The 27,711-nt window shown below is 37.3% G+C and overlaps 1 protein-coding gene and 2 long non-coding RNA genes across 3 annotated transcripts in view; 2 read left to right on the plus strand and 1 right to left on the minus strand.

The window, feature by feature from the left end:
• LOC139950417 (ski oncogene-like) overlaps positions 1 to 12,477 on the plus strand; it is a 51,043-nt gene extending 38,566 nt beyond the window's left edge. Inside the window, exons 3-6 of the mRNA XM_071949089.1 lie at positions 4,315 to 4,398; positions 4,949 to 5,070; positions 5,406 to 5,626; positions 6,145 to 12,477. Of these exons, the coding sequence (XP_071805190.1) occupies positions 4,315 to 4,398; positions 4,949 to 5,070; positions 5,406 to 5,626; positions 6,145 to 6,570 (853 nt within the window). The 3' untranslated portion in view covers positions 6,571 to 12,477. The remainder of the gene's footprint in view (positions 1 to 4,314; positions 4,399 to 4,948; positions 5,071 to 5,405; positions 5,627 to 6,144) is intronic.
• Positions 12,478 to 14,320: 1,843 nt separating this feature from the next.
• Positions 14,321 to 19,433, plus strand: LOC139950711 (uncharacterized). Its single transcript, XR_011787694.1, has 3 exons — positions 14,321 to 14,721; positions 16,625 to 16,699; positions 18,351 to 19,433. It is a non-coding gene; the product is annotated as an uncharacterized lncRNA (long non-coding RNA).
• Positions 19,434 to 20,222: 789 nt separating this feature from the next.
• On the minus strand, positions 20,223 to 26,822 carry LOC139950710 (uncharacterized). The gene is made up of 3 exons (XR_011787693.1): positions 26,694 to 26,822; positions 25,459 to 25,572; positions 20,223 to 21,983 (listed from the first exon to the last, which is right to left on the minus strand). It is a non-coding gene; the product is annotated as an uncharacterized lncRNA (long non-coding RNA).
• Between the last annotated feature and the right edge of the window lie 889 nt (positions 26,823 to 27,711).

The raw sequence follows: 27,711 nt of genomic DNA on the forward strand, positions 1-27,711 counted from the left end.
TTCTAGGGCCTATGACCCCCCCCCCCCACGCACGCCCACGCACAGGATGTTAAATGAACCATCATGGAGTACAACATTGTACACGAACAGTGCTATCAAAATCGCACATTATTTTGAGGTAAAGTCAATTGTTTTTTTTGTTTTAGAGCAGACCTGCAAATTACACACAGGCCACGATGGCTACGGCCTTCATTTGTGATTGCCCTTGGCCTGGGTGACCCTTCAAAAGTTTCCCGTAGATTTTAAGATTGTCCAATGGAAGTGCCCTTTGCAAAATGAAAACAGCCTTGCCCTACACATCAAAGATGAAACTTCATGTCGATGTTTATTTTGAAGTAAATTCCTTCAGGTGAGGACAATCATGTGAATGCACACGTTTGTATGCACTACTGTACAACTAGCAGCTGAGAGGTCTCGGGTTGACCTTATTTTTTCGTAAAAAGAGATCAACATTTTTAAACCATCATTTATTCTGCATGGCCCCTTATTATAATTGTGGATTTGAGCATTCTCTTCAAAAATAATTGGATTTCAGAGTTCAGTGGCACACAGTGGTGCAGTGGCACATCCTCTACTTGACGCAGTCCACGTAAACTTGTGTTACGGGCGCTATCACTAAATGAGCTTTATTTTTTATTTACTAAGTATTAAAGAACTAAAAGCCAGAATACTTCAGGGGGACTTTCACAGTTGTTGTCTCTTAGGATTCAATAAGATAGGGCGGCAGCATAATACCGCGTAAGCCCATTTTGCATATAGATCCACTTCACGGAAAACCAAAAACCACTTCTGAGAAATTTTCCAAGATGCAAATTGGAGAAGGGATTGAAGCTGTTGATGGTACAAACATTGTAAGAAATGGCTCCCTCTGAAGTAAAGTAGTTTTCGAGAAAGAAGTAATTTCTCATTAAAACATTAGAAGACTCGGCCTGAAGCAAACAAATTCAAGGGTGTTTTTGTTTCATTATCCTCTTGCATAATCGCAACTCTGATGACCAATTTGGCCCAAATGTTCACAGATTTGTTAATGTATGCATGTATGTTGAGATACACCAAGTGAAAATACTGGTCTTCCAGTGCCTTTTAATAATGAAATACTGAACTGAGCGACTCACCCCATCATTGGCCTCCAAGAGTTCAAGTTTAGCTGACATTGCACCTATTGACACAGAAACCTGGAGGTTTATTGTTACTGTCCATGCTAGCATCAGTAGTGGGAGATCCCATTGCTGGTTCAGTTCAGTCCAGACATGGCAGATCGTAGATAATTGGTCCCACAGACATCTGACCCCTACAAATATGTGACCACAAACATTTTTTTCTTCACTGTTTTTTTTTACCCTTTTTTTCCTTTTTTTTTTTCCTTCACATGATGTGTTATTCAAGGAGGCCACTGCGGTTTTCCTGTCTTGGTTTATCGGATGGGCAAAAAATATAATCTTTTGTCTTTGGTTGCTTTCATTTTTATTGTTTTATATCTATCAGATGTAAGGCCAAATAAAAAAGAAAACTTGTTTAGCATCCTGGCTTTTTGAAAAATAGAAGGTGTTCATTTTGTGTCTTCTTTTTGTTTCAAAAATGGCAACTCGACACATTTGTGAAGACATTTTTAAGACAAAAGCTGAGCTCATTTTCAAAATATATATATTTTTTTCCAGATAGTCAAAATATGTTTTTGTTTGTGGCCTCTCAAAGGGAAGTGAGTGGGGACATGAAACATTAGTTTTTATTTGTTTGGCCAGAGGGAATATCTTTTCTGGAAATGATAATAGGGAAGTTCTCACGCTAAATGAAAGTAAAATAGCAATCTGTCAGCCCACTGAGGGATTTTTTATGAGACATATTTCTTGATTTAACAAAGTATTAGTTTTACATTGTTGGTTTCAAGTACTGTTGACGGAAGGAAAGGAAACTTAACTATCATTCTTTACTCATTACAGGGGCTCTATGCAATTGTAACGACCCTAAAAATGAATGGCAATCAAATCATGGAATATGTTTGACTTTTATATGAACCCAGATTTGTTGCAAGCCAAATAAAAAATGCAATGCAAGTTCAACACCTTGCTTTGTAGTGTGATAAGAACAAAATTTATAAACATACCTGTAGAAAAATTTAATGAGCACTTCTTTGACACTCCCTTCTGGTGTGAGTAGTGCTATGATTTAAGAATGGATTATCATTATTGTTGTGGGCAATTTATTGCAGTAGATTAGACTTTTTTATTCGTCATGCCCAGCATGAAAATCACTTTCTTGATTTGCACATTAAATTACAGGCAGAGCACAGTGCATGTAGGCACAGTACACTGTTTAATGTACATGTACTGGTAAAGCTAAATACACTGTACATATGTATGGATAATGTCAATGTACATGTATTAGGCATGGTAGAAGTATGATAGTCTTATACCATGTAATACATGATTTATGTATGTACTTGTACATGTCATGCTCGTGTACATGTATGTGCACATACTTATTATAGGCATGCACGGGCCATTTAGAATAGTGGATATTAAAATTATGTTTTTGAAATTGGTTTTCTCCAGACATTGTTGAAATCTAACCAGCAAATCACTAATTGAAGTCCAGCTATTTTTAACCACAAACCTACATATAGCCCCATGCCAAAGGTTCCATTTATTTACACTCTCCCAAAGGGCTGCGACTGGAATCCATTTAAGGTGACTTTAGATAGACTCAGCTGTAGACAAACTGGACTTTGCAAATATTTACTTCCAATGTCTAAGATCAGAGAAGTTATTGCTGGTCCTTGTTGTCTGCTTCCCATGAACTGATTGGTTTTGGGCATGGAGGTAGATTTCTATCATAGATATGGCCTCTGCTGGTTTGCCATCAGCGTGGTATGGGTCAAACAAGGTCAAACTGCCATTTGGAGACCAAAAATTGAACTTTTAAGTACTAAGTTTAAAGGTGCCCTGTGAAATGTTCTAGTAAAAAATTAACGTTTCTCTCAATGTTGTGTCTTTAACAAAAGGAGCAGGTGCCTTGCCCTTCAATGAATCATGAAGTATAGGGGTTACTTGTATGTTACTGTGTTGCCCATGGTGTGATGTTCTAGTGGAAACTTAAATTTGTCCCTAAAAATGGTCTTTCCCTACAAGAAATTATTTGGCCTTGCCTTTGTTCCCCTTGAAATATAAAAAAGTAAAGTAAGAATGAAACTAAAAACTACGTTGCCCTCACATGTACAGTGCACTATGAAGTATCAGGACTGCATATAATGTCTTGGTGCCATTTGAAAACGTTCTAGCAGAAATACAATTTGTCCCTGATAAAATGTCTCGTCTAGAGAACAACACTGCCCTTTACAACAAATGGAACGGCCTCCTTGTTTACATAACTAGATATTTACTCTGCGCTCAAACGGATGACCCATACCTCTTGTCTGGCACTCGTGTCCTTGATCGTGACCCAGACCATCTGTTCAGCAGGCTTTAACCATTGACGTACATCACTGTAGACCAGACTAATCCAACACCTTAACTCAACCCAATGGTTGGCTGTGCTCTTGTCATGCAAATTTCCTCTCGGACCCGCTTGTGTCAATACCATTTTGTTGGGCTGAGCCCTGCAGGCGAGCTGTTGCGGTTTATTTCCCACCACATGGTGGCTGACTTTGCGTGTCTGCATGGTTGGGGAAATAAGTAGACAACATATTCAACAAATAAAGTGTACACGTATGCAATATGAATGATATAGGTTAAGTATGTGCAACAATATTTGTTAAACATGTTGTACAGTTATATTTGCTATTTGTATAAATATAGGTTAAATACATACCAATATTAGACAGCGCTGCCATCCAGGTCAACTTTCATGAAGCCTAAGTCAAAAACCTTGCTAATCACTGACATGGTTTGCTTAACAGAAACGGGTTATCAGCCAAAATTACATTAAGTTAACGTTGTTGTGACTGGTGGTTTGTTTAAATATTGTTGGGTAAAGAAATAAGCAGTGTTTGAAGGCACTGGACACCTTTGGTAATTATCAAAGACCAGTCTTCTCACCTGGTGTATTCCAAAATATGCATAAAATAACAAACCTGTGAAAATCTAAACTCAATTGGTCATCGAAGTTGGAAGTAGAATAGTGAAAAAAAAATCCTTGTTTCACAAGCTTGTGTGTTTTTAGATGCATATTAAATATCTTCAACTCCAAATAATAGTACAAGCTTTGTGCTAGATATTACTGAATTTTCGCAGTTAGTGATCAGTTCTTTATGAAATTGCAATGAATTATACAAATTAATTGAATTGTTTTCCTTTTTCTTGTCTTTCTTTCTTGTAGTCGTGGGATCCCGACCTACCTCAGTATGGGTCCACCTGTCTTGCTGAACCCAGAAAGGGTTGTGCCTCACACTGCCGCCTCCAAGTAAGTCAAGCCACGCCCCTCTTTAAACTTCCCATTTCCATTCCAACCTCCTCATAGCAATACTCAGAAATTAAACCAGTAGCACTGGTGACATTATTCACCTACTGTATACTAGGCCTGGGCAACTAGTGAAACTTACTACTTGACCAGTCACACCTCAAAGAGTTGCGACTAAAACACTAGTTGCGACTTCGTGATTCTCAAGACGCATTGTACAAATGTTTGCCGCAGGCCCAGTAAAATTCATGCTGAAAGGATTGAAGGATGTGTCACTGATGTATGATTGTTTATTATCAGTAAATTATATTGTTGTGAATAATTCTAGAGTGACACAATCTGTTCACAAAGCGGGTAGTTTCAAGGACACACCAAACTATTGAAACCAGGTCCGTGTGCAGTCACTTTACCAAAAGCTTGGTCACTTTGTCCTCAAGTTATGAGGCAAACTTGGTCCATCCAGTGCAATATAAGCAAAGCTCCAACTGTCTCAAGAATTGGTTCCCACATTGGACGTCCAATTTTAAAACCTATTTGTTGTTTTGTGTTGTAGTTTCGACAGTCACTACGCCCCCAATGTTACGTTGGCACCTCCAAGCAAGCCAGAAACTCCATTGAAGAGCGATGGCACTGATTCCAAAGATTCAAGCTCGGAATCCAGAGGCAGGTCACCAGGTAAGCGCTTAGTCTACCCCCCAACATCCCCTTTTTCAAAACCTGACTGTCACTCTGGCAAGGTCATTTATGTTGCATTTTCCCTCAAATCATACTAAATGAACTTCGCTCTTGAAGCGGCACAGCAATTTTTCTTTGTTGTGGGGCAATTCTATGAAGAAAACATCAGTTTGTTTTGGAACTTTTCAAAGGAAAGCAAAAGCACAGGGTGCCCACGTCTGGGTTTTGTTGGTTATGCAAGGCCTGTACATGGCCACTCAGAAACCTGAAAATGATGTCACGTCTCTACCAGGCAAAGTATCAAACGATTCCCGATCTTTTATTTGTGTGTTAAGAATCGGCAGACAATCCAACAAACAAGAGACGGCGAGATGAAGACGTGACCTTAGACACCTCGATAGAGCAGGAGATTGAGATGGTGCGCTCGATGCTAGAGGGCGACGTTGTGGAGACGAGAGCCGGCCGCGAGAAGCTTCTCCACGAGCTGGCCAGGATTCGTATGAGACAGGAGGAGAGACTCCAGAACGCACTGGTGGCCAAGAAAGACTTGCAGCAGGTATGTAGTTAGCGTTAATGTTGGTAGAACTAATGTGCTGTAGGGATTCTTTCTTGGCTAGTGAGCTTATAATAGTGGCATCTTTAATAGTGCGCATATCCCTCAGTGATGACTATGTTAGAATTATGCGACCTTCCCCATTTACATACATGTAGCACCATGGTTTACTAGGTGCAGCAGTGCAATATGCAACCAATCAAACTAGAAACATCACGCAAACCCATTTTGTGACGAAGTCTCATGGCTAAGTGTCTTGGAGGACACATGTGTCATGATTGGGACTCAAACCCATTCAAATAAACTTAAGAGATTCTTTAAGATTAAATCATCACAACCTGCCCGCTGTAAACCATTAAATGACATCCTTGTGCCGATGGAAGTTAGACCCTTAGAGAGTGGCTGATTCATAGTAGGCCCTACTCTGGAAATTTGAGATCTTTTGTTCTTGCGAGATGCAAGAAGAAAATGACAACTAGAATATTAATAAATAAATATTTATTTTTTTATCTCATCAACAGGAATTAGAGTTTGTCCGAACCACTAAGAAAGAGAAGTTGCGAGAGGCAGCTGAGACCAAACGCAACCTGAGGAAGGAGAACGAGCGACTGCGCACAGACTACGAACGCAAACTGCGGGAGCTCAACGACTCCAAACAGCACCTCAAGAACGAGGTAGAGATGCTTCGGAATCGCAAGGGTCCCCAGGACGCCGGTAAGGAGCGGGCACGGCTCAGGGCCGAGAATGACTACATGAGGGAGAGGCTGGATGCTGTTGAAGGTGAGAAGGAACAACTAATGAAACGTTTGGCAGAGAGGAATGCTGGAGAGGCGGGACAAAAGAGGGTCGAGGATACCGGGAAAGTTAAAGTAGAGAAAGATTCTACAGAGGGTGGTCTCGAACCGGGAAATTGTCTCGGAAGTCCGAAAACACCTGTCCATGCTTAAAGAAATAAAAGATAAACAAAATTTAATGATGAAAATACATTGGCAAAGGCTAAGAATATTTGTTAGACAACACACTCAATCATTGTGGCGATTTCAATGGCTGTTCTGCTACCAGTGGTGGGAAACTTCAGCTGAAGTGGGGTTCGTGATCAGATGTAGATATTAAATCAAACAAAAACAAAAGTAACAAAAATTTACCTGCAGTGTTTACTTGTAAATATGCAGAAAGATGGCTGTTGTGGAAACTTAAAAATGGTTTAAAGGCAAAAGAGGGAAATGTGGCTCTGTGCGGTACAAATGTGCAAAGTAACGGGATGCATCTGTGTCGTGGATTCAAAATAATTAAAATAGGAATCGTAAAGAAAAAAAAATGTAATACATCTATCGTTGTGTGCCGAGTTAAAGATTCTGTGTGCACAATTAATGGAGCAAACATTTCGTAGCATGTAGCAAATTTCTTAGCCTTACAGACAGTGTGTAAATTTTTTGTCGAACCGATTGCTAACTTCCGAAAAATTAAAACTACCTCATTTTGCATATTGAAAAAAAAAGAAAAACGAAGATGCTTGTTTGAAATGAAGAAATGCTTTATATTGTTATACCACGGTTGAGATTGCATTTCTGCCATTTAAAGAGTGCTGCTTTTCTGTATTGTAATAAAACAAACTGGTGTGAAAAAAGTTGATATATTTTTTTGCTCGGCGGAAGCGAAGTGTGGTTGGGTTTTTACTTTGTACAAGGGTGAAACCTGTTCAGTTGGTGTTTTGGTGTTCGGGGTTTCCCCTTTCTTGTGATGGATTGCGAAGTTGCCCACACTATGGGTGATGAAAATCCACAGAAAAAGGCAGATGTGGTCACGTAAAACATATGTATAATCTGAACTACACGATCCTAAGTAATGTGTTGCTTTAAATTGGACCGACCCCCCCTTTGTCAGTGAACACGTAGATGATGTCGTTAAAGTTGTAAATTGGCCAGTAAGTATTGTTCGTATAATGAGATGGTTGCGTAATGCTAGTTGTTGATATAAGATAAAAATAACGTATTTTAATGTAAGTGTACATGTGTAAATTACCCTTAGTTGACGCTTGAAAGACTGCGGGTAAGGTTGTGACCTTTGACCTGGCTGGTGGCTAGTTTTTAATTTGAAAGTTTCGCTATTAACAAAACAGCGTGTATATTCAAATAGTGTGGTGCCTTCAATGTGTATTAGGGATTGGAATTGGAAAAAAAGATGCTGCATTTGGCAAAACTTACGATGCTTACCTTTTGTTATTAAGCATTAACATGTATATTTGCTTACTAATAATAACTTTTGACTTTCTTTGTACAGCTTTAATTACCTTCTGAACATAATGGTATGTTCCAGTTTATCTATAATGACATGCAAACAGTAGGACAGTGTATTCTGTTTTCAGGGGTGTTTAATTTGTGAATAAAATACTATAGAGAAATTACAATATACAGCCGAAAATCACCCTTGAGCTTAATCCAGTGCCCTACTGTTTTTTTACAAGCAGAAATTTATTATCATTCAACAAATTTTATGTAATTTTATTTTTTAGAGTATGTGTATTGCATTTTGATTTTCTTTTTTTACAACTGTTTTTTTTTTTTTTTAATGCATTTCAGGTTCTTGTAGTATTGACATGGTGATGTTGTTCAGGGTCCAAGAGTTGTTTGTTGTAAAAAACAACAACAAGAACAATAACAATCTCATCCCCCTCTGTAGTATTGACTAACGTACATTTGAAAGAGATAACACAGGTACAGGTTATTTAATTCCACAAACTAAGAAATTGTGGCGAGAAAGAAAAAAATATGTTAATTCTTACAGACGTCATTTGCAACATTTGCCAAATCCGACTGCACTTGATGCAATCTTAAGAACCAAATTGGCGTTAACCTGCTCAATAGACTCCCCTTTCAGATTAGATATTACTCCGTTGCCGTGGCAACCATGCATTTTATTTTATTTTTATACTCATGGATCCTGGCCAACATCAATTTCAAGAGGCAAAACAAGAAAAACAAAATCATTTTTTTTCTCTTCTTTCTTTTTTTAAAGCACGGGTATCAAACTAGTATAAATAATTTAGCAGAAATCTGCGACTGATTTATATGTTTACGAGAGATTATATTCAACGCTAACACTGTAGAGTTGCTACCTTGCCTTATTCGTTTATCTCATTATACTGGTAATTAATAAAATATAAACGAATATTGAGCGGTAACGTAGCTTTTATTTCTTGTACGGCTGTGGATTATTAATGGCGCAAAATTTACTGAAATAAATACCACAAAGCCACACACAACAAATCTAAGTTCATATATTAAGTAGTAGTATTATTTTTTAATGTAACAGTAATGGCTCAAAATATTGTATTAAAATTATTTGCATTTATTATAAAGGAGCTGCATTAAAAGCTAGAAATTCCGGGACTAATTTAAAACTCAAAAAATCATGTATAACCTCAAATCTTGACATATCTGTATTTTCTGTTGAATGTTAAAAGTAAACATTTAAAGCTTGCTCTCATTCTTGCAATGGAGGATTGCAAGGGTGTAAACAACAACAATATGGCAACATCTGCATGTAATTTGCATATTATTAGCATCAAATTTGAATATGAATGAGTATCAAAATTAGTGACTAGCATGTATTTTGCATAGATCTGTTTTACAAATGTGAGGTTGCCAATTGTTTTAAGTTGAATTGGAGAGATCCCCCAAACCAATATGCTGCACTGGTTATCAATGTAAACAGTCAAACCGATCAATAATGAATCCAGTGATTAGAAGTTTCATTATTGTAACATATTCATGACGGACAACTGTTCGATAATCGTGTTGATGATTTTAGTTAAAATTCAAATGTTTTCTGTGTGCCAGGTCTCAGTCCCCACCTTTTCCTTTCTTGAAATCCAAACCAATGTACGCTAGTATTAAGACTGATCATCGAGTGTCTGGAAAGATGTAGGCTTTACTTGACAAACATTTAGTAAAATAACACAACTTCTTATGTATGTAGCGCTCTAATCTGTCAAACTCATGGCGCTCCAACATTATTATAATTTATCTTGCGAGGTATGTGGAGCTATGTTTTTGAAGTATGATACCTTTTTTCTTCACATAGTACCATGTTTTGCAAGGTGCTGTGGCGCAAGTTACATCCCATCAAAACCAGGGAGAACCACTTCTCTTATTGATGAGTGCTTTGTGTTACACAAGAAGACACAGGACCTACGTCTTAATGTCCCATCCGGAGGACACGGCAATAATGGTCAAGTGACTTTAAAGACGGGGTGTACTTTTGGTTTTTACTCCACAAAGTAATGAGCTCTAAAACTCACTTGGTAAAGAGCTATTATTTAATAGCCTTTGAAGTTGTGTAGTTTTAGAGAAAGGTAATGTCCAGCCCCAAGAGTTGAATCTGAGGAAAGGCTTCTGGCATGAAGCCTTCCTCAGGAATCTGAAAGCACACAATTCTATGCAACAATGTTGGTTTTTTTTCTTTTTTTTTTTCTTGCAACTTTAAAGACCAATTGCATACAAATGTTCACAGATTTTTCATTTTGTTGGGACACACTAAGTGAGGATACCTGTCTTAGACAATTACAAAACGTATACCCTGTCTTTATAATGTGAAGGAAACAATCTTGCGTACTTTAATTTGTCCCAATGTTGGGTTCCACATTAGACTTGCGCAGTCCATACTTCTTCCTCCCTTGCTTTGTCCTTTTTCACGATATGCAATGAATGGAGAAAAACAAAACATTTGTTCAAGTGAAAAATACACACCTTCGCAGCTTTACTTAATAATATATAATAACGATATATAATTTTGTTGTGTTCTTTATGTGAAATTTGTGTTAAACAAATTCAATTTGTTTCAATGTTAAAAAGGGTTAACAAAATGTATATCGTAAAAAGACAGCGTTGTTGCTGTGTTTTTCCTTTTTTTACACTGACTGTATATTTTGGTGATGTTAAGATGACATTGCTGGAAAAGGGTGGGGTAATTACTCTGTTGTGTTTCATCTAATCTATGTTTACTGTGATCTGTAATTCGTCAGTGCAAGCATTAATAGATGGTGCATTGTTCGACGAATAATATTTTGAATGGTAATATCATAGCAAAAAAAAACATGCCCATGAATATGACGATAAAATCCACTGCGTTGGTGTTTGCCTAGCAACTACTTAGCAACCATTTTTCCACGATTTACTTGACACTAATCATGTTCACGCATCTACTGTATTGCAACGGATGAACTGTTCATGGTGAACACAATGCATATGAAAAGCCGGGGAACCAAATTTAAATGAAATTATTAAAATGAGCTTTGAAGCACATTTGTAAAATTGGTATTTGTCACACAAAAAAACAGTATCCATTCTTGATGTGACCAAACATATACCGGAACATGGATTAACAAACATGTGGAAACTTTAGCTCAATCGGTCTTTGGAATCGTAAGAAAAAAAGAGGAAAACGCTAAGTTTGGACTTGTAAGATCAAACTGATAGTTTTATTTGCTCTCCAAAAAGTGTTGTTTTTCAAACAAAAATATTTCAATAACTGAAATGGCTACTGGTCACAGGTTTTTTTTTTGGCACCTTTGAAGGACAATTGTTGTCGGGGTTGAAAAACAAACAAACATTTACCTAAAGAGCAGTTTTTTTATGGGGCAAATCTTAGTAACGAGAGTCGGATATTCAAATAGTGGGTTTATGTTTTATTCTAATTTGATTGTTTTCCATTGCAACCAATGTGTGTAACAGACTGTGTATACTTTGTACAGCTTCGGTTTTAATTTAATATGCATGCCTGTTTTGGGTTGTTTTTTATTTTCATTTTATTTTTGAAAGTTGGGCACGATTATAAATGAATTGTATTATAATGAAATGGCACACTGAGAAAAATCAAAATGTTTAAGGGATGCTCGTTTCGTGTTTGTACAAAATGTTTGGAGTGGGGGGGGGGGGTGTCGGCACTCAGCAATTCAAAAAAATGTTAATTTCTTGTGTCATGCTGTGTGTCTCTGACTTATTCGAAAAGTCTCGACAAACTTTCAAAATGATTAATTTTTGACTCTCATATTTGAATTTCTGCTTTTTTGTGTAAAACTTGTGTATACTTACCTACTTGGCTATTCTTACAGAAATATGTTATATTAAAAGCAAATTAAGATTTCATTTGTATATATTAATTATTATATTAATATTATAACGAGTAAAAGATATAGGTTATCTCCATACGTATAATGTGCTTGTATTATTTTCCATGAACCATTTTAAACCTAAAATCACTGTTAAGTCTGTTGTATGGGTTCATTTAACGTTGATTCTGAAGATTAAATTTGCTCTTTTACATGCTAAGCAGAAATTTAGACATTGTACGAGCCAGAAGTAATATTCTCACAAAGTATCTCAGTAGTTCTGAAACTCAGAATAGAGATGGGCTCAATTTTCGTCAAAACTTTTCAGCAAGTTTTTCTTTGCTTACTAATGTAACTTCAGGGCACCAGTCAAAACAATAATATTATGAACAGTATGAGTAGTTTGGCTGGTAACCAATTTATACTGAGCAAATCTGTTTGTATAGGAATCTAACTGTTACACTCACCCATTATAATAATGAACTTGTCTTAAGAAACCTCAACTGAAGAATTGAACTGAAATTAAAGCCAAAAGGGACAAAATCATATCACATGGAAATGTATTTTTGTTGTTTTGCTATAAAGAGTATGGTCAATTAAATATAATGATATGGGTAATGCTGCACTTAAAACAATGTATGAAAACCAATGCTGTCTGCGCACAGAATATTGGAAGCGCAGGTCTGTATTGATGAAAGTCAACCAATAAAATCGTATGTCACGCTACCTCAGGGAAAATATGAAATCTGGTGTCACATTGGCATGTGTCTTATCCATCAAGTTAATATAAGTTCTAAGGTGATGGGGAACACTTTGTGTGACATTTTATTGCTTGTTATGCGAAAACTCTGGTCTAGACAAATAGTAAGCACACTTTTCATTTAACAGACACTCGCAGCATTTGTAAGAAATTTTGCAAAAAATACAAGGGGTAAAACCAGGATTTTCTATGAATTTTGCAAAAAATGACAAGGGGGTAAAGCCAGCATTTTTAGTGAAAGTTGGCTTTTTTTTTTCTTTCTTTTTTAGGCAAAGCTCCAAGGCTTAGGCCTATCGCTTACGATTTTTAGTAAAAGAAATGCAAGGTTTATCAACTAGACCTAACTTAGGACTAGTCCTAGGAGATATTAAAAGTCCTAAGTTAGGACGAGTAACTCTTTATGAAGTCCACCCTAGGTAGATATCGCCGGAATCTTGTCAGCTCGAGGCTTCCCTTATCAATCTTCTTGTTGGGGAGGGGGGGGGGTCTAAGCTCCTCCCCTAAGCTTCGTTTCATGGCTCTGGTCAACCACAATGATTCATACACATGAAGCTCTTGCAAGGCATACTTACTTTAGCCCCTTCCACACGAGAGCAATAATAGCAAGGGTCCCTTGATTAATAGTAGGTCCTTGAGCAAGTCCAGTATTGCTCCGTCCTTTTCGACATGGACGAAGGATGGTATTGCTTTGGTATACTGGTCCCCTGTTCTTACAGCTTTTAGTTTTTATGTTATGCACATGCTTGTTAGATTTGACTGTGAATCTCCATACCAAAGGCCATGTGTAATGATGCGAAGTCAAAGGTGAATGCACGTAGTGCAAAACTTGTTCGATTACAGCTTACCCGCGAAAGATCTTTTTAGTTGCAAAAACAAAAACGAGTTGAGAATAATGTCACTGGACACAAATAGCTTCAATAGGTGGGGGCTCATCCAGCTAAAATTGGGTACAACATTTCGGGGACAACTTAGTCAATTAGACCCTTATTCTTAATTGGTGTATATCCCTACATAATGACAAACCTGTCAAAATGAGGACTCAATTGGTCATCAAAGCTTCAATTGGACGGGAAAACAACCTCGTTGCAAAGTGTGATCTCGTCGGATGCCTAAAAATGCCTCAGGCCTAAAGTCTTTGAAAACTTGAGTGAGAAGTTACACCTCTTTTTCAAAACGACGTTACCTCCGAGGGAGCCGTTTCTCCGTTTTCTTGTTACCCATTAAGTTGAGTAATTAACAATATTCACGGCGTCCAGTGCCTTTAAACTTTTCTTTTATCTCATTTTGGAAATTTGTGGCAATGAGTTCTGTCAGGGGGGGGGGGGGGGGGGGGGGGGTTCGTCGCGTGCGGCTCAAGCACGCTGTGGAAGCGTCCTCTGAGACTTCACAAAAGCTCAAGTGAATAACTATTCCCAGATTTTCGAACCGCGGATTCCTGTTAGGACCCAAATTTATTTATTATTATGAACTGTACCTTTGTAATTTTGAGCGAAATGTGGGTCAACTTGAGTTTCTCATTCAGATAAAAAACTCTGTCACCCCGCCCCCTCCCCCTCCCTTTTTGTGCTAAATTCTAAACGTACAGACAGTTGTTTTTGTTGTTCAAGTCGATTGACAAGACAACCTGTCTCCCTATTGTTTTGGAGGACAACGTGGGTCAAAGGTTGGGTGTTTATAGAAACAACCAATAATTTTGAAAAGAACATGCTCCGTTACCGTACCAAAAAATAAATAACTTTCTGATTTTTGTTTTTGTATAGAGTGCGCCCTCTCTAGTTCAATTGTCGGTAACTATGACGTAATACAGCGTGCTATTATTAATAATAATGGAGGCAATGTTTACGTTCGACGAGCGATGACAGCTGAGTAATTCAACAAAATGTCTGGTTTGAACCATATCTACAAGGACTCTTCTTATAATGTGGCTGTTCATAAGTCTTGAGGATTACTCCAAAGCTAAGAATCATGCAAACACTCCTTAGTGACTGGTATGTAGTGAAAACTGAAAGACTAGTGACACTTCCCTTTCCTTCGTCGTGTGCACAAGATCATGATGGAGTGTACTACTGGTTTTACTGCTGCTGCCAGTGAATGCTGTATTGGCAGGAAGGACGACGATGGTTTGGTGGAATTGGCAGCTTCATCATGTCCTCACATAATGACAGACTTTGACAAGTAGCTGGATAGATGTAGAAGTCTTTGGATGATCCTCTACATGATGCAACCAAGGTAATTAATTGTCAGTTAACTAAGATAACCAAGGGCAAGGTCTTTCTAGTCCGACTCTGACTTAGCTTAGTTGCAACTAACTCTGACTCAGAGTCAGAGTCTTTATCTCTTAAACTCAACCAAAAAGGTGAATCAAGGCTGCTGTCACATACACTAGCTGGCCAGTAACTGTGTGGCTCTTCGGGTCTTTGAGTAACTACTCTTCTCCTTTTCCATGGATATGACCACTCAGAAATGTCTTAATCACCACTGCCAAGATTTTATGAATATTCTCATTTGTGGAGACTGGCGTAAACTGTTTGTTAAGTGCCTCTACCTTTTCTTGAGCCCTTACTAAAATTTTAGTTGTTGATCTGAAGAGGGGAGACCCTGGTCGATTCCCGATTGTTAGACTTGATAAAAATTCTAGAAAGGTTTTGTGTTGTTTGATTTGAGACTACCACCAATGTGATGTCATACTTAAAGGAACACGTTGCCTTGGATCGGACAAGTTGGTCTATAAAAAGCGTTTGTAACGGGTTTTTTTTGTTAAATAAAGTGCATATGGTTGGAAAAGATGTTTTAAAATTAGAACACAATAGTCCACACAAATTTGCCTCGAATTTGCGTAGTTTTCCTTTTATTGTCAAACTAACACGGTCGGCCATTTTATGGGGCACATATTTTCACTTCCTTAATGGCCGACCGTGTTATGACGAGGTAAAAGGAAAACCGTGCAATTTCGAGGCATGTTTGTGTGAATCACTGTATTCTACTTTTACAACATCTTTCTACCCATATTCATTTTACAACAAACAGTTACAAACGCTTTTCAAAGACCAACTCGACCAATCCAAGGCAAAATTGTTCCATTAACAGCCTTCCTGATTTTCCTCTGTACTTGTCTGTGGAACTTCTTAAATTGATACAAGCAAGAATTTGTTCCCTGGATTCTTGCCTTATTGTACATTACATAATGTTTCTTTTTTATGTCCCATGATTATTTAATATAAATACAAACAGCTGTTTAAGTACATGGTCCATCACAGTCCAATGTCATGATGAGCAATGATCGTTTGACCTCTATAGAGGGCGCTCTACTTCAACGGCGTGAACAGACCCCTTGCATGAAACATAATTAATTCTTATATTGTTGTGAGAAACTTGGTAAAGATGTTTTGAGAAAAAAACAACAATTGTTTTTTTAACCTATGGATGTTTTTTTTTCTTCACAAATTACAGAAATTATTTTAAAAGAAAGAAAACTGTTTTCTTTGTATCAGTCCTTTTTTGTGTTGGAAGTTCTTTGTTCATCTTTTGTAAAAAAAAAAAAAAAAAAAAAAAAATTGGGGGGTTTTCAGATTATTATTTTTTAAATGGTGTTTTGGGAAATATTTGGAAGGAAGAAAAACATTTCTTTGTTCAACTTTTGTACACAAAAATTAAAAGGTGTTTTGAGAAACAAGATTTTTGTAAAGATATTTTGAGAAACAATTTATTTTTTTTCCATGGGTTTTGAGAAATGTTATTTCTCTAACAGGTGTTTTGAGAAACAGAAATGTTTAACACTGAAGTATACATACTAATCGTATACATACTAATAGGTTTAAAAAAAAAACATGTTTTTCCCTCAAATAACAGAAACTATTTTTAAATAAACAAAAGCACTTCCTTTGGCATAAACCAGTCCATTTTTTGTGTTCCTGAAGTACTGTGTTCAGTTTTGTTCAAACATTTTTAAAAGGTGTTTTGAGAAACATGATTTGTTTTTTGCTTTAATCAACCATGTAAAGCTGGGGATGTTTTTTTCCCAAAACAATCTTTATATAAAAATACAATAAAAATGTTTATTGGCTTTCTCTTGATTTACTGATTTTCCTCTATTGATTTCTTTATAATTTGACCTCAATGTTTTTGTTTCTAGTGTGTTGTTGTTCCTGGTCAAGGTCAATCAAGCGTCATGCTACAGTGGGAACATCTTCATTACATCTTAAACATGGTGAGTAAACAATAAACATGATATGCCAGTACATAAATCCTGATCATTATTGCTGGGCTGTGAGTTTGTGGAGGACAATCTTCCTTTAGTTACTTGACCCTGTATTATTATGGCAGTTGTATCTTCACTCAAAACACATCTTTCTTGTCCAATTGTTACCTTTTAAATGCTGAAACCAATCACTACAACATTCTTTAACTTTCCCAATATGTATCCAGGGTCATTGTACATAAACTTTATCAGGGGTCAACTGTTTCCCTGGTTACCTATCAAACTGTGTTTATCCCTGGATAAAAATGTTTTGTTGTGATACTGCATGTAACTTAAAAACTTGAATTTCTAACCTTAACCAAATTTCCAGATCTATTTGAAACCCAATTTTCAACACCCCCCCCCCAAAAAAAAAAAAGAAGAAGATAAAAGTGAAGTTTAAAGGCCGTGGACACTAGTCTATTGGTCAAAATAATTATTAGCATAAAACCTTACTTGTTAATGAGTAATGGGGAGCTGTTGATGGTATAAAACATGGTAAAAAACAACCCCTCTGAAGTAGCGTAGTTTTTGAGAAAAAGTAATTTTCCACGAATTTGATCTCAAGACCTAAGGTTTAGAATTTGGGGTCTTGAAATCAAGCATCTGAAAGCACGCAAGTTCATGTGACAAGGGTGTTTTTTCTTTCATTATTATTTCACAACTTCGACAACCGATTGAGCTCAAATTTTCACAGGTTTGTTATTTTATGAGAAGACTGATCTTTGACATTTACCAATAGTGTCCACTGTCTTTAAAACAAAACCCTTTGCATAATTTTTGTGTACAGTGAATACATCTGAGAAACACAAATTTCTTTTTAATTTGTTTTAGTTTCCCTGTTTTGTTCAATTTGAATAATTTACTCTTGAAGAAACATACATTGTTTTTCTCTTGGTTTTGTACACATTTTTTGGCAGTTTATGAGTATGACAAATTATTTTCTGCATAGGCCTCCACAACTCAAATAGGCCTATACTTTGGGAAATAAATTATTTTTGTATGTCAAATCCGTTTTCTGTAGTTGAAACTGTAAAATATTTATTATTGTGCAGTGTCTTGTTTTTATGTTGGGTATCGTTTATTGAACAGCTTGATTAACTTTTATGTGCTTGATTATGAGAAACTTGTCAAAAATTTTTAAGAATTAAGTTTTTTTTTTAAGTTTGTTGGAACACTAGTTTTAGCAGTTATTAATGGCGAATATTGTTGAAAAATTGTTCATTCACACAACAGGGCCCAATTTCATGGCTCTGCTTACCGTAAGCGAAATATTGGCCATTACAGAAGCAGGAAAGAAGGGACTCTTGCCTTGTGTGATTGTGTACTCCACATTACTAGACATTCTTCGCTTACACAGTAAGCACTGGAAATTTGGGGCTTGCCCTGCAAGCGAAGAATAGTGAAGCACAGAATTTGCAGTAAGCAGTCATTTAAAGCCTGTTTGAGGTATAGCGGATTTGATAGGAGTGTGCTGTTTGGTTGGGGTGTCCTAAACCTTTATAGTGTTGTAGTATTGTGCCCACCATATCTCAAAATGGCTAAATGCAATTCGCCCAGGAAAGTTTCGTTCATGACATTTTATTTACATCATTTTTGTGGTTTTTATTTTTGTGTGCAGGTCAGACATCCAATTCTTATATGAGCGGTGATGTTTGATTCCAACGTTGACATCTGCTTTTGATTCCCACATGGGGCAGCTACATTTGGAGTTCTACAGACAGCAACATCTGATTCCTACATAGACAGCAACATCTGATTCCTAAAATGAACAGCAACGTTTGGATTCCTTCATGGACAGCAGCGGCTGATTCGTATGGACAGAGCGATGTTTGGTTTCCACATGGACAGCAACGGCTGATTCGTATGGACAGAGCGACGTTTGGATTCCTACATGGACAGCAACGGCTGATTCGTATGGACAGTGACATTTGGATTCTTATATGGACAGCTTCTTAAGGATTCTTAAATGGACAGCAACATGAAATGGACAGCAACGTCGCTGATTCCCACATTGACAATGTTTAACACAGATCTGTGTGTGCAAACTGTGTAGTAAAAAGAATCTTAGTTAAAAAACTACAACAATTTCAGACTTAATATGGTTCAATTAAAGGCACTGGACACAGTTTTGTCAAAGACCAGTTTTTTGCACTTGGTGTATCACAACTATGCATAAAGTAACAAATTTGTACAATTTTTGTGCACTCAGATAGTCATCAAAGTTGCAATACAAATAATGACAGAAAATATCTATTGCTGCATGCACTAAGTGTGCTTCCAATGCATAATACAAGGCTTCAGGTCTGATGACTTTTATTATTTGAGTGAGAAATTACCACTTTTGCAATAACTACATTACTTCAGAAGAATTCACACAAAAAATATCCATAATCCAGGAGACGGTCTGTTTTCAGCTTGATGGATAATTTAAACAAAGTACTGTACTTTTTGAGAAGAAAAGTGTTATTTGATCATTCAATAATAAGTTATCAAACTTTTCTCATTTAGTTATCCATATCGAACTTGAGTTATAATCAAACGCAGTTTTAGGACTTTGAAATGGGTAGTATTATTTGATGTAAATAATTTACTGGTAAAAAGGTGATAATAGAAATTCTAGATTTAATTAAAAATGAATGATTAATGTTAATTGCTGTTATAGCATGGAGACTTTATTGTAATTTTGTGCAATATTAAAACTGTTCATTATTATTACTGTAATAAATAAAAATGGTGCACTATTAATCTAAACCTGTTTTTGTCTGATTGTCATTATTTTGTTGCCAAACCTGTATTTATTTGTTTAAAAGCTTTATTTGACTTCATAAAACGAAACGAACATGTGCACATAAGGCAATCTTAGCTTATTCAAATTAAAAAAAAAATATATATATATATATATATTTATTAAAAACAAAACAGACAAACAAGTTTATGTTTCCATGTGGCCGAGTAGGCTATTGATTCGTAGTCTTGATTCAAGAATTTTTTGAGAGAGAGCGCGCCCTCTTGTGGCAATATTAATTGTTTTGGCACTATTAATTACATATTAATTAATATTGCCACAAGAGGGCGCTCTTTTTACGACTGAATCGCTACCCTGCGTTCATGCGTATAATACATGTGTACATCAAATTTCGTTCTAATGTATACCACATTGAAAATTTTTTTTCCAACCCGGAAGACGCCATAGCCTAGCGGATAAGGAGACGGCTTTGGAGGACTACACTGGAGACATCTGTGCGGGTTCGAGCCCCGGCCTGGACACCACCATCATGGAGACACCAGAGGAACGCCCACGGACCCCGGACCACGACGAGGAGGCAACATGGCGGAGATACACCAGAGGGGAGGCGTGGACCCGGAGAGAGAGAGAGGGGGGAGCGGTGGACCGGGTAGGAAGGAGAGTGGAGGCGAGATTTTTTTTTAATTAAATTTTATTTAATTTTAATAAAAAAAAAAAAAAAAAAAATTAAAATTAACGGTGAATGATTTTCTTAAAATCGCCTGAAACGTACGCTCGTTAATTTTTTTTATTTTCCATTAAAGAAAATCCAAAATTGTAAAAACTTGCAAAAATCACCACTAATTTTTTTTTTTTGGTAATTCATTTTCTTAAAATCGCCTGAAACGCATGCTCGTTAATTTTTATTTGAAAATTTTTTTTTTGCCCAAAAAAACTCTAAAAATCACTGAAAATTACAAAAATGGAGAGTCAAAACCCTTCAAAACGCCTTAAAACAGTACAGAATACACCACAGAGTGTCCTATTAACATTCTACATGTAATCGTATTCTGGTGACAAAAATATTCACAGGAAAGTTGTTTTTTCAATAAATAATTGCTTATATAACTCTTAAAACGGCACTTAGCGTAAATTGTACATGCTGTAACTCTTATTTACATCAATTTAAATGCACTGAACACACGTTCGTGACTTCTAACCTTCAAACTTCTTATTTTTTAGTGTAACAGATAGTATGCTTCGCTTTACTGTGAATTACGAAGCTGTCTTATTTAATTAGCTTGTTTAAAAAGGGTCATTTTATACACAATTATAAGCTATATTAAACAAGTGTGTGAAGAAATTAGTCTGGTACCAACATTAAGAATAGTGTTGTAAAAGAGCTAAGAGACAGGAAGCCAGACTTCCAAACTGTTGCTAAAAATTGTATGGAAGCTTAGAACGACCATCTGCATAGACAAATTTCCAAGTTAAACACAACAAAGAAATCTAAAAAAAATAGATAACTCTGTATTTTAGGGTTCTTATGTATTTACAGAATCTACTTTTCAAGATAAAATGGTGGAAAGATACAATATAGAACTTTAAGTACTAAGCATAAAACTTTCTGGACATGCAGATGTTCACTCTAAGTTTCCATACATTTGCATTCTGTTTAAAACTAAAGGCTCTGCTCAATTTGTACAATGTTTTACAGTTAAATATCATCACGTGGAATACAAATACATCATTTACCACATAATAAAAACCAAACTAAGCATTTAAAACATGTTTTAACTCTAACTGACCTGTGTAAAAATTATGTTCACTTTACATTAACCATGCATACGTACAACGAGATTGCATGACTTTTTACTTCATTGCTTTGTATTCAGTGCTCTTTGATTTCTGCATTTCATTACCCATTCTTCAGGCCTGATGCTTCATTCTTGTAAGGGGAAGGCTGTTTCTCAGTAAAACGCAAGAGTAAGAGGGAAATTTGAATAAGTACCGGACCATTTTGGGCACCAAGGCAATGACCAAGACCGAGTGCAGGGAGGCAATTGCAGCGTAATTTGTCTCCGCAAAGTATCAGGCCTGATGATTCAAAGGAGTTATAAAATGTACACGACTATATCGAGCAACGTTTTTACTTCATGACATAAACAGCCACATAGGGCTCAACATGGTAAAGGTCTGTTTACGCTGTACACTTTACTTTTGTTTAAATTCATAGCTTTTGAAATAAATATAAACTTTGTCAAGTTGTAAACAGTAAAGACTGATGTCTGAGTGGTTTTTTAAGAGTCCATTTGTAAACAGATCTTTTTACAACAATTTAAAACTCACTACGTGAGACGTACCTTAACATCTTAGTATGGAATGAATCACAAAGTTGAACTGAATTAGCTTGAGACGCTGAGAAGATGACGTGTTTGAAATCATGACGAGGCAGCATCTCACAGGCTCTCTTCAGTCAGGCTAGCGCATCTTTCATACCAATGCTTGTCATCATCTTGGGGTGTTCTATAAACAAGTTCACAAGATAAAATGAATGCTCATGAATTATATGTCAAGATGAAACATTGTATACAGATGTAATTCAGTTTGTAGAAGGGGCTGAAGGTTGGTGGTGGATCCAGTTTGGCAGAAAAGTGTTTTACATCTTAAGTGGTGATCATATTGGGGACAGGTCAAGAACGGCAGATGAGTGGTGATGAGGATTCAGAATGATACAGAATCATAGCAGCGACGGGACTATAAAAACAAACAAGTGTTTTGCACCTCAGGCAGTGATACAGATTTGAAGTACAAGGGGTAATAACATTGGCGGCAGGTCTAAGAAAACAGTAAGCACTTTGCACCTTCGGTAGGCTAAGGATGGGTTTAAAGGCAGTGGACAAGTGGAAACAGCTTTGAAGTCAAACCGTCCCCCCTTACCCCAATCAATTAGACCATATAGGCACATCATTGTACCCTAATAGTTGAAAAGTCTTGAAAAGTTTAAAAGAAAAGATGTTGATGGTTTGATAGTTGACAAATAAAGCATGTGTTTACATGTTGTACCTTCAACACTAAACTAAGGGGCCATTCACAGTTATCAACATTTTCACAAGCGTACAAAGCTCACACTGGGAGAGGGGGTTAATGCCCGGCGTACAGTTTTCTAAAAAAGTGTTTTTAAATCTAACATTAAACAATAAAATCTTAGCCTACAAGAAGCTTCATAGCCATTTTAGCATTGTAAGACTGAAAACTAATTGAATTATACTATTGAATAAACAGTAGCCTATCACTTTCTTCAAATGATTTTCCTCTAGCAAATTATTAAGCCCTGACTCCTTCACTGTCAGCGCATCAACCACCACTCGGCTGCTGACACCCCCCCCCCCACCCCCTGATACGTAGGGTGGGGCGGGTCCTGAATGGCAGACAAGTGGGGCGCATTATGATTGATACATACTTGAATTAGAAGGGGTAAAATGTTGGGGGCGGGTCCTGAATGGCAGACAGTGGGTGCATAGGATCGATACAGATTTGAAGTAGAAGGGGTAAAAATGTTGGGGGTGGGTCCTGAATGGCAGACAAGTGTTGTGCATATTGGAGTGATACAGATTTGAAGTAGAAGGGGGTAAAATGTTTGGGGTGGGTCCAGAATGGCAGACAAGTGGGGTGCATAGGATCGATACAGATTTGAAGTAGAAGGGGTAAAAATGTTGGGGGTGGGTCCTGAATGGCAGACAAGTGTTGTGCATATTGGAGTGATACAGATTTGAAGTAGAAGGGGGTAAAATGTTTGGGGTGGGTCCTGAATGGCAGACAAGGGGGTGCATAGGATCGATACAGATTTGAAGTAGAAGGGGTAAAAATGTTGGGGGTGGGTCCTGAATGGCAGACAAGTGTTGTGCATATTGGAGTGATACAGATTTGAAGTAGAAGGGGGTAAAATGTTTGGGGTGGGTCCTGAATGGCAGACAAGTGGGGTGCATAGGATCGATACAGATTTGAAGTAGAAGGGGTAAAAATGTTGGGGGTGGGTCCTGAATGGCAGACAAGTGTTGTGCATATTGGAGTGATACAGATTTGAAGTAGAAGGGGGTAAAATGTTGGGGGCGGGTCCTGAATGGCAGACAAGTGGGCGCATATGATTGATACAGATCTTTGAATTAGAAGGGGTAAAATGTTGGGGGTGGGTCCTGAATGGCAGACAAGTGGGTGCATAGGATCGATACAGATTTGAAGTAGAAGGGGTAAAATGTTGGGGGCGGGTCCTGAATGGCAGACAAGGGGTGCATAGGATCGATACAGATTTGAAGTAGAAGGGGTAAAATGTTGGGGGCGGGTCCTGAATGGCAGACAGTGGGTGCATAGGATCGATACAGATTTGAAGTAGAAGGGGTAAAATGTTGGGGGCGGGTCCTGAATGGCAGACAAGGGGTGCATAGGATCGATACAGATTTGAAGTAGAAGGGGTAAAATGTTGGGGGCGGGTCCTGAATGGCAGACAAGTGGGTGCATAGGATCGATACAGATTTGAAGTAGAAGGGGTAAAATGTTGGGGGCGGGTCCTGAATGGCAGACAGTGGGTGCATAGGATCGATACAGATTTGAAGTAGAAGGGGTAAAATGTTGGGGGCGGGTCCTGAATGGCAGACAAGGGGTGCATAGGATCGATACAGATTTGAAGTAGAAGGGGTAAAATGTTGGGGGCGGGTCCTGAATGGCAGACAGTGGGTGCATAGGATCGATACAGATTTGAAGTAGAAGGGGTAAAATGTTGGGGGCGGGTCCTGAATGGCAGACAGGGGGTGCATGGGATCGATACAGATTTGAAGTAGAAGGGGTAAAATGTTGGGGGCGGGTCCTGAATGGCAGACAAGTGTTGTGCATATTGGAGTGATACAGATTTGAAGTAGAAGGGGGTAAAATGTTGGGGCGGGTCCTGAATGGCAGACAAGGGGGTGCATAGGATTGATACAGATTTGAAGGGGTAACACTTTTGGGGTGGGTCCTGAAGGCAGACAAGTGGGGTGCATAGAATTGATACAGATTTGAAGTGGAAGGGGTAACATTTTGGGGGTGGGTCCTAAATGGTAGACAAGTGTTGTGCATATTGGAGTGATAAAGATTTGATGTTGTGGCGGGTCCTAAAAGGCAGAAATGTGGGGTGCATATTATTTTGTTCACTGCTGCTTAAATTTAATTGTTTTTAGAGTTTTTTAATAAGAAAACAGCGAAACATTTTCATATTGATTGGGGCACTTTTTTAATGAGTGGTATTATAGAAATAGGGAGTTGACCTATTCAGTTGGGTAAAAAAATTATATCATGGATTTTAAGTGGCCTCCCTCTTTCTTGCAAAAGCCAAAACGAGAAACTGTTTTTTTAAGTATGTAAGTAGAAGAAGGTAACATGGCGGGGGCGGATCCTGAAGGCAGAAAAGTGGGGTGCATGTTTTGGGTTGATACAGATTGGAAGTGAAGAAGGGGGGTAACATTTTGGGGGTGGGTCCTGAATGGCAGAAAAGTGGGGTGCATATTTAGGTTTGATACTTTCGATCGAAGGGGTTATACGTTTTGGCTGACAGATTTCAAGTGAAGAAGGGGTAACATGTTGGGGTGGTCCTGAATGTCAGACAAGAGATGCTAAAAAAATGCTATCATAGGTTTAAAAATGTGGCCCTTAATTTCTTGTAATAAGCCAAAATGAGGAACTGTTTTTTATTCTTGTATGTAGGCCTAAGATTTGAAGCAGAAGGGGTAACATATTGGGGGCAGATCCTGAAAGGCTGAAAAGTGGGGTGCATATTTCAGTTTGATACTGTATAATTTTAAAGTTTTATATATACAGTTTCACCAGAAAACAAAGCTGTTTTCAAAATTTGGTTACTTATCTCCATGTAATTTTTTGAAGGGGCATTATAGACGTTAGATTCACATTAATTGATTTCTAAAGTACACACATCTAATGATGGGAGTATTTATAATTTTTGAGAACTCACCGTTATAATTTGAAGCGGTGATGTTCAAAACTGATGAATGGTGAGACTGGTAGTCCTTAAATTTGATAAATGAATTCCATGCTGCAATTGGATTTCAAACATACATTATGAGATCTGGAAGAAAAAAGAATGTCAAACAACATTTAATTCCAATAAACTGTCATGGGAAATTATTATCAATTTTCAAGCAGATTAGACTGAAAAGTTCCTAAAAAAATTTGAGTTTCTAAAACTATGTCAAAAACATTCAACCTTATTTATTACTCATAGTTTAAGCACAACAATATTTTGTAATACTGATTGGCATCAAATGACCTGAAAACAACTTTGTGGTTCTGAAAAATATGCCAACCAATTTGAACTTAAAAGAGAACTTCAAGAAAATGTTCTTGCAATTCTAATTAAGGGTCTGATTTTTTAGACAGGACCATTTTTTTCTAATTGGGCATCAAATGACCCCCCCCCAAAAAAAAAAAAAAAAAAAAAAAAAAATAGATAAAGATGAAAAAAAACTTGGTGCTTAAGAGTGGCTAAATTGTCAACAAATTTAAGTCAAAGAGAGAATTTTTTATAATTTCTCACCAAAGAGATTTTCCAAACTGAAAAACTAAACCTATGGTGTTACTAACTGATCACAATAAAATATCTTAAAGCGAATCAAAGCTAAAAAAATACCAGGCATCAAATGGCCTTAAACAAATTTTCTCAAACAAAAAATCATAATATGAAAATTCGAACCAAAGAGGAAAGTTTAAAACAAAAATTATTATCAATAGCATTGCAATCATTATCACTGTAAAAAATAAACTAATTCATGTTTAATACCCCAATAAATGTTAAAGTCGCGTGATTTTTTTTTTTTAATATACCCCCCCCCCCCCTAAAAAAAGTTTCACGAAAACCAAAACAAAATAATAACAAAACATTTCATTGTGTGGGGACTCAAAACACTGTTTGGTCGTTGGTTGGTTGGAATCTTGGCTTGAAATAGGACCAAAAACTACTGTAAGTGTAAGCAGAGACAACTACTATGTACACGTAGCGTGAACTACGTACAACCACCCACCACAGACCAGAGGGCCGCGCCGTACAATGGTCAGGTACCACCGGTCAGGGTAGGGTGTACGGTGATCATGCGGTCAAGGGCCGTACTCGTTAAAATCAAAACATGCAAACATGTCAACATAAAAGTATCAGGAAATGTGTGTTTCTCAATATATCACTCTAAAACATACCTTGATAGGTCCAGTCAGCCTCTGATGAACAGCCACATTTACATGAATCCTATTGATGGTCTTGAAGGAGACATTTTGCCTGACAAAAATCGGCATGATCAACGTCAAAATAATTTCCTTGTTTACTACCTGCCTAAAACTGACCCCTGGAGGGCGCACTCCGTAATTAAATTAAAAGGGGCTGGATTTCACGGATGGCACAGTCACACACAAACCCTTTTCGAAACCACGGCTTCGGATTCGACTTAATGCTCCATCCTCTCGTTTAGCCATAGTAAAAACACGATGATAAATCTAACATAATTATTTGTGTAATTGTCAATATCTCAATATAATTATGCACAAAATAACAAACCTGCGAAATTAATTTGAACTCAATATTATTGGTCGTCGAAGTTGTGAGATAATAATGTAAGAAAAAAACACCCTTGTCACACGAAGTAGTGCTTTCAGCAGATGTTTTATTTTGGCGGGACCTCAATATTCTACCTCTGAGGTCTCGAAGTAAAATTATTTTAGTGGAAAATTACTTCTTTTTTGTCGAAAACTACATTACTTCAGAGGGAGCCGTTTCAACAGCTCTATTTGCTTTACCAAGTAATTATTTCGAGATAGTGTCCAGTGTCTTTAGCAAAATGTCGGGACTCATAAGCTTGTTTTTTGAGTTACAATAATTTGTAGCTAGCTTTTGCTGATTGTTTTCTGGTCCTGAATGGCAGACATTGGGGTTGAAACAGATTTGTAGGGGTAGGGTTTGGGCTCCTGAGTGGCACAAAAAGGGGGCGCATGTTGGATTGATACAGAATGAAGTAGAAGGGGTAAAATGTTGGGGGCGGGTCCTGAATGGCAGACAAGGGGGTGCATGTTTTAGGTTGTACAAATTTGAAGTAGTTAGAAGGGGTAACATGTTGGGGTGGGCCCTGAATTGCAGAAGAGTGGGGTGCATAATTCAGATTGATACTTTAGATCGCCTAAAAAAAACACCTTATTTTCACTGCTGCCTCATCAGTTGTATTTT

Source organism: Asterias amurensis, chromosome 18, assembly GCF_032118995.1.
Source record: "Asterias amurensis chromosome 18, ASM3211899v1".
NCBI lineage: Eukaryota > Metazoa > Echinodermata > Asteroidea > Forcipulatida > Asteriidae > Asterias > Asterias amurensis.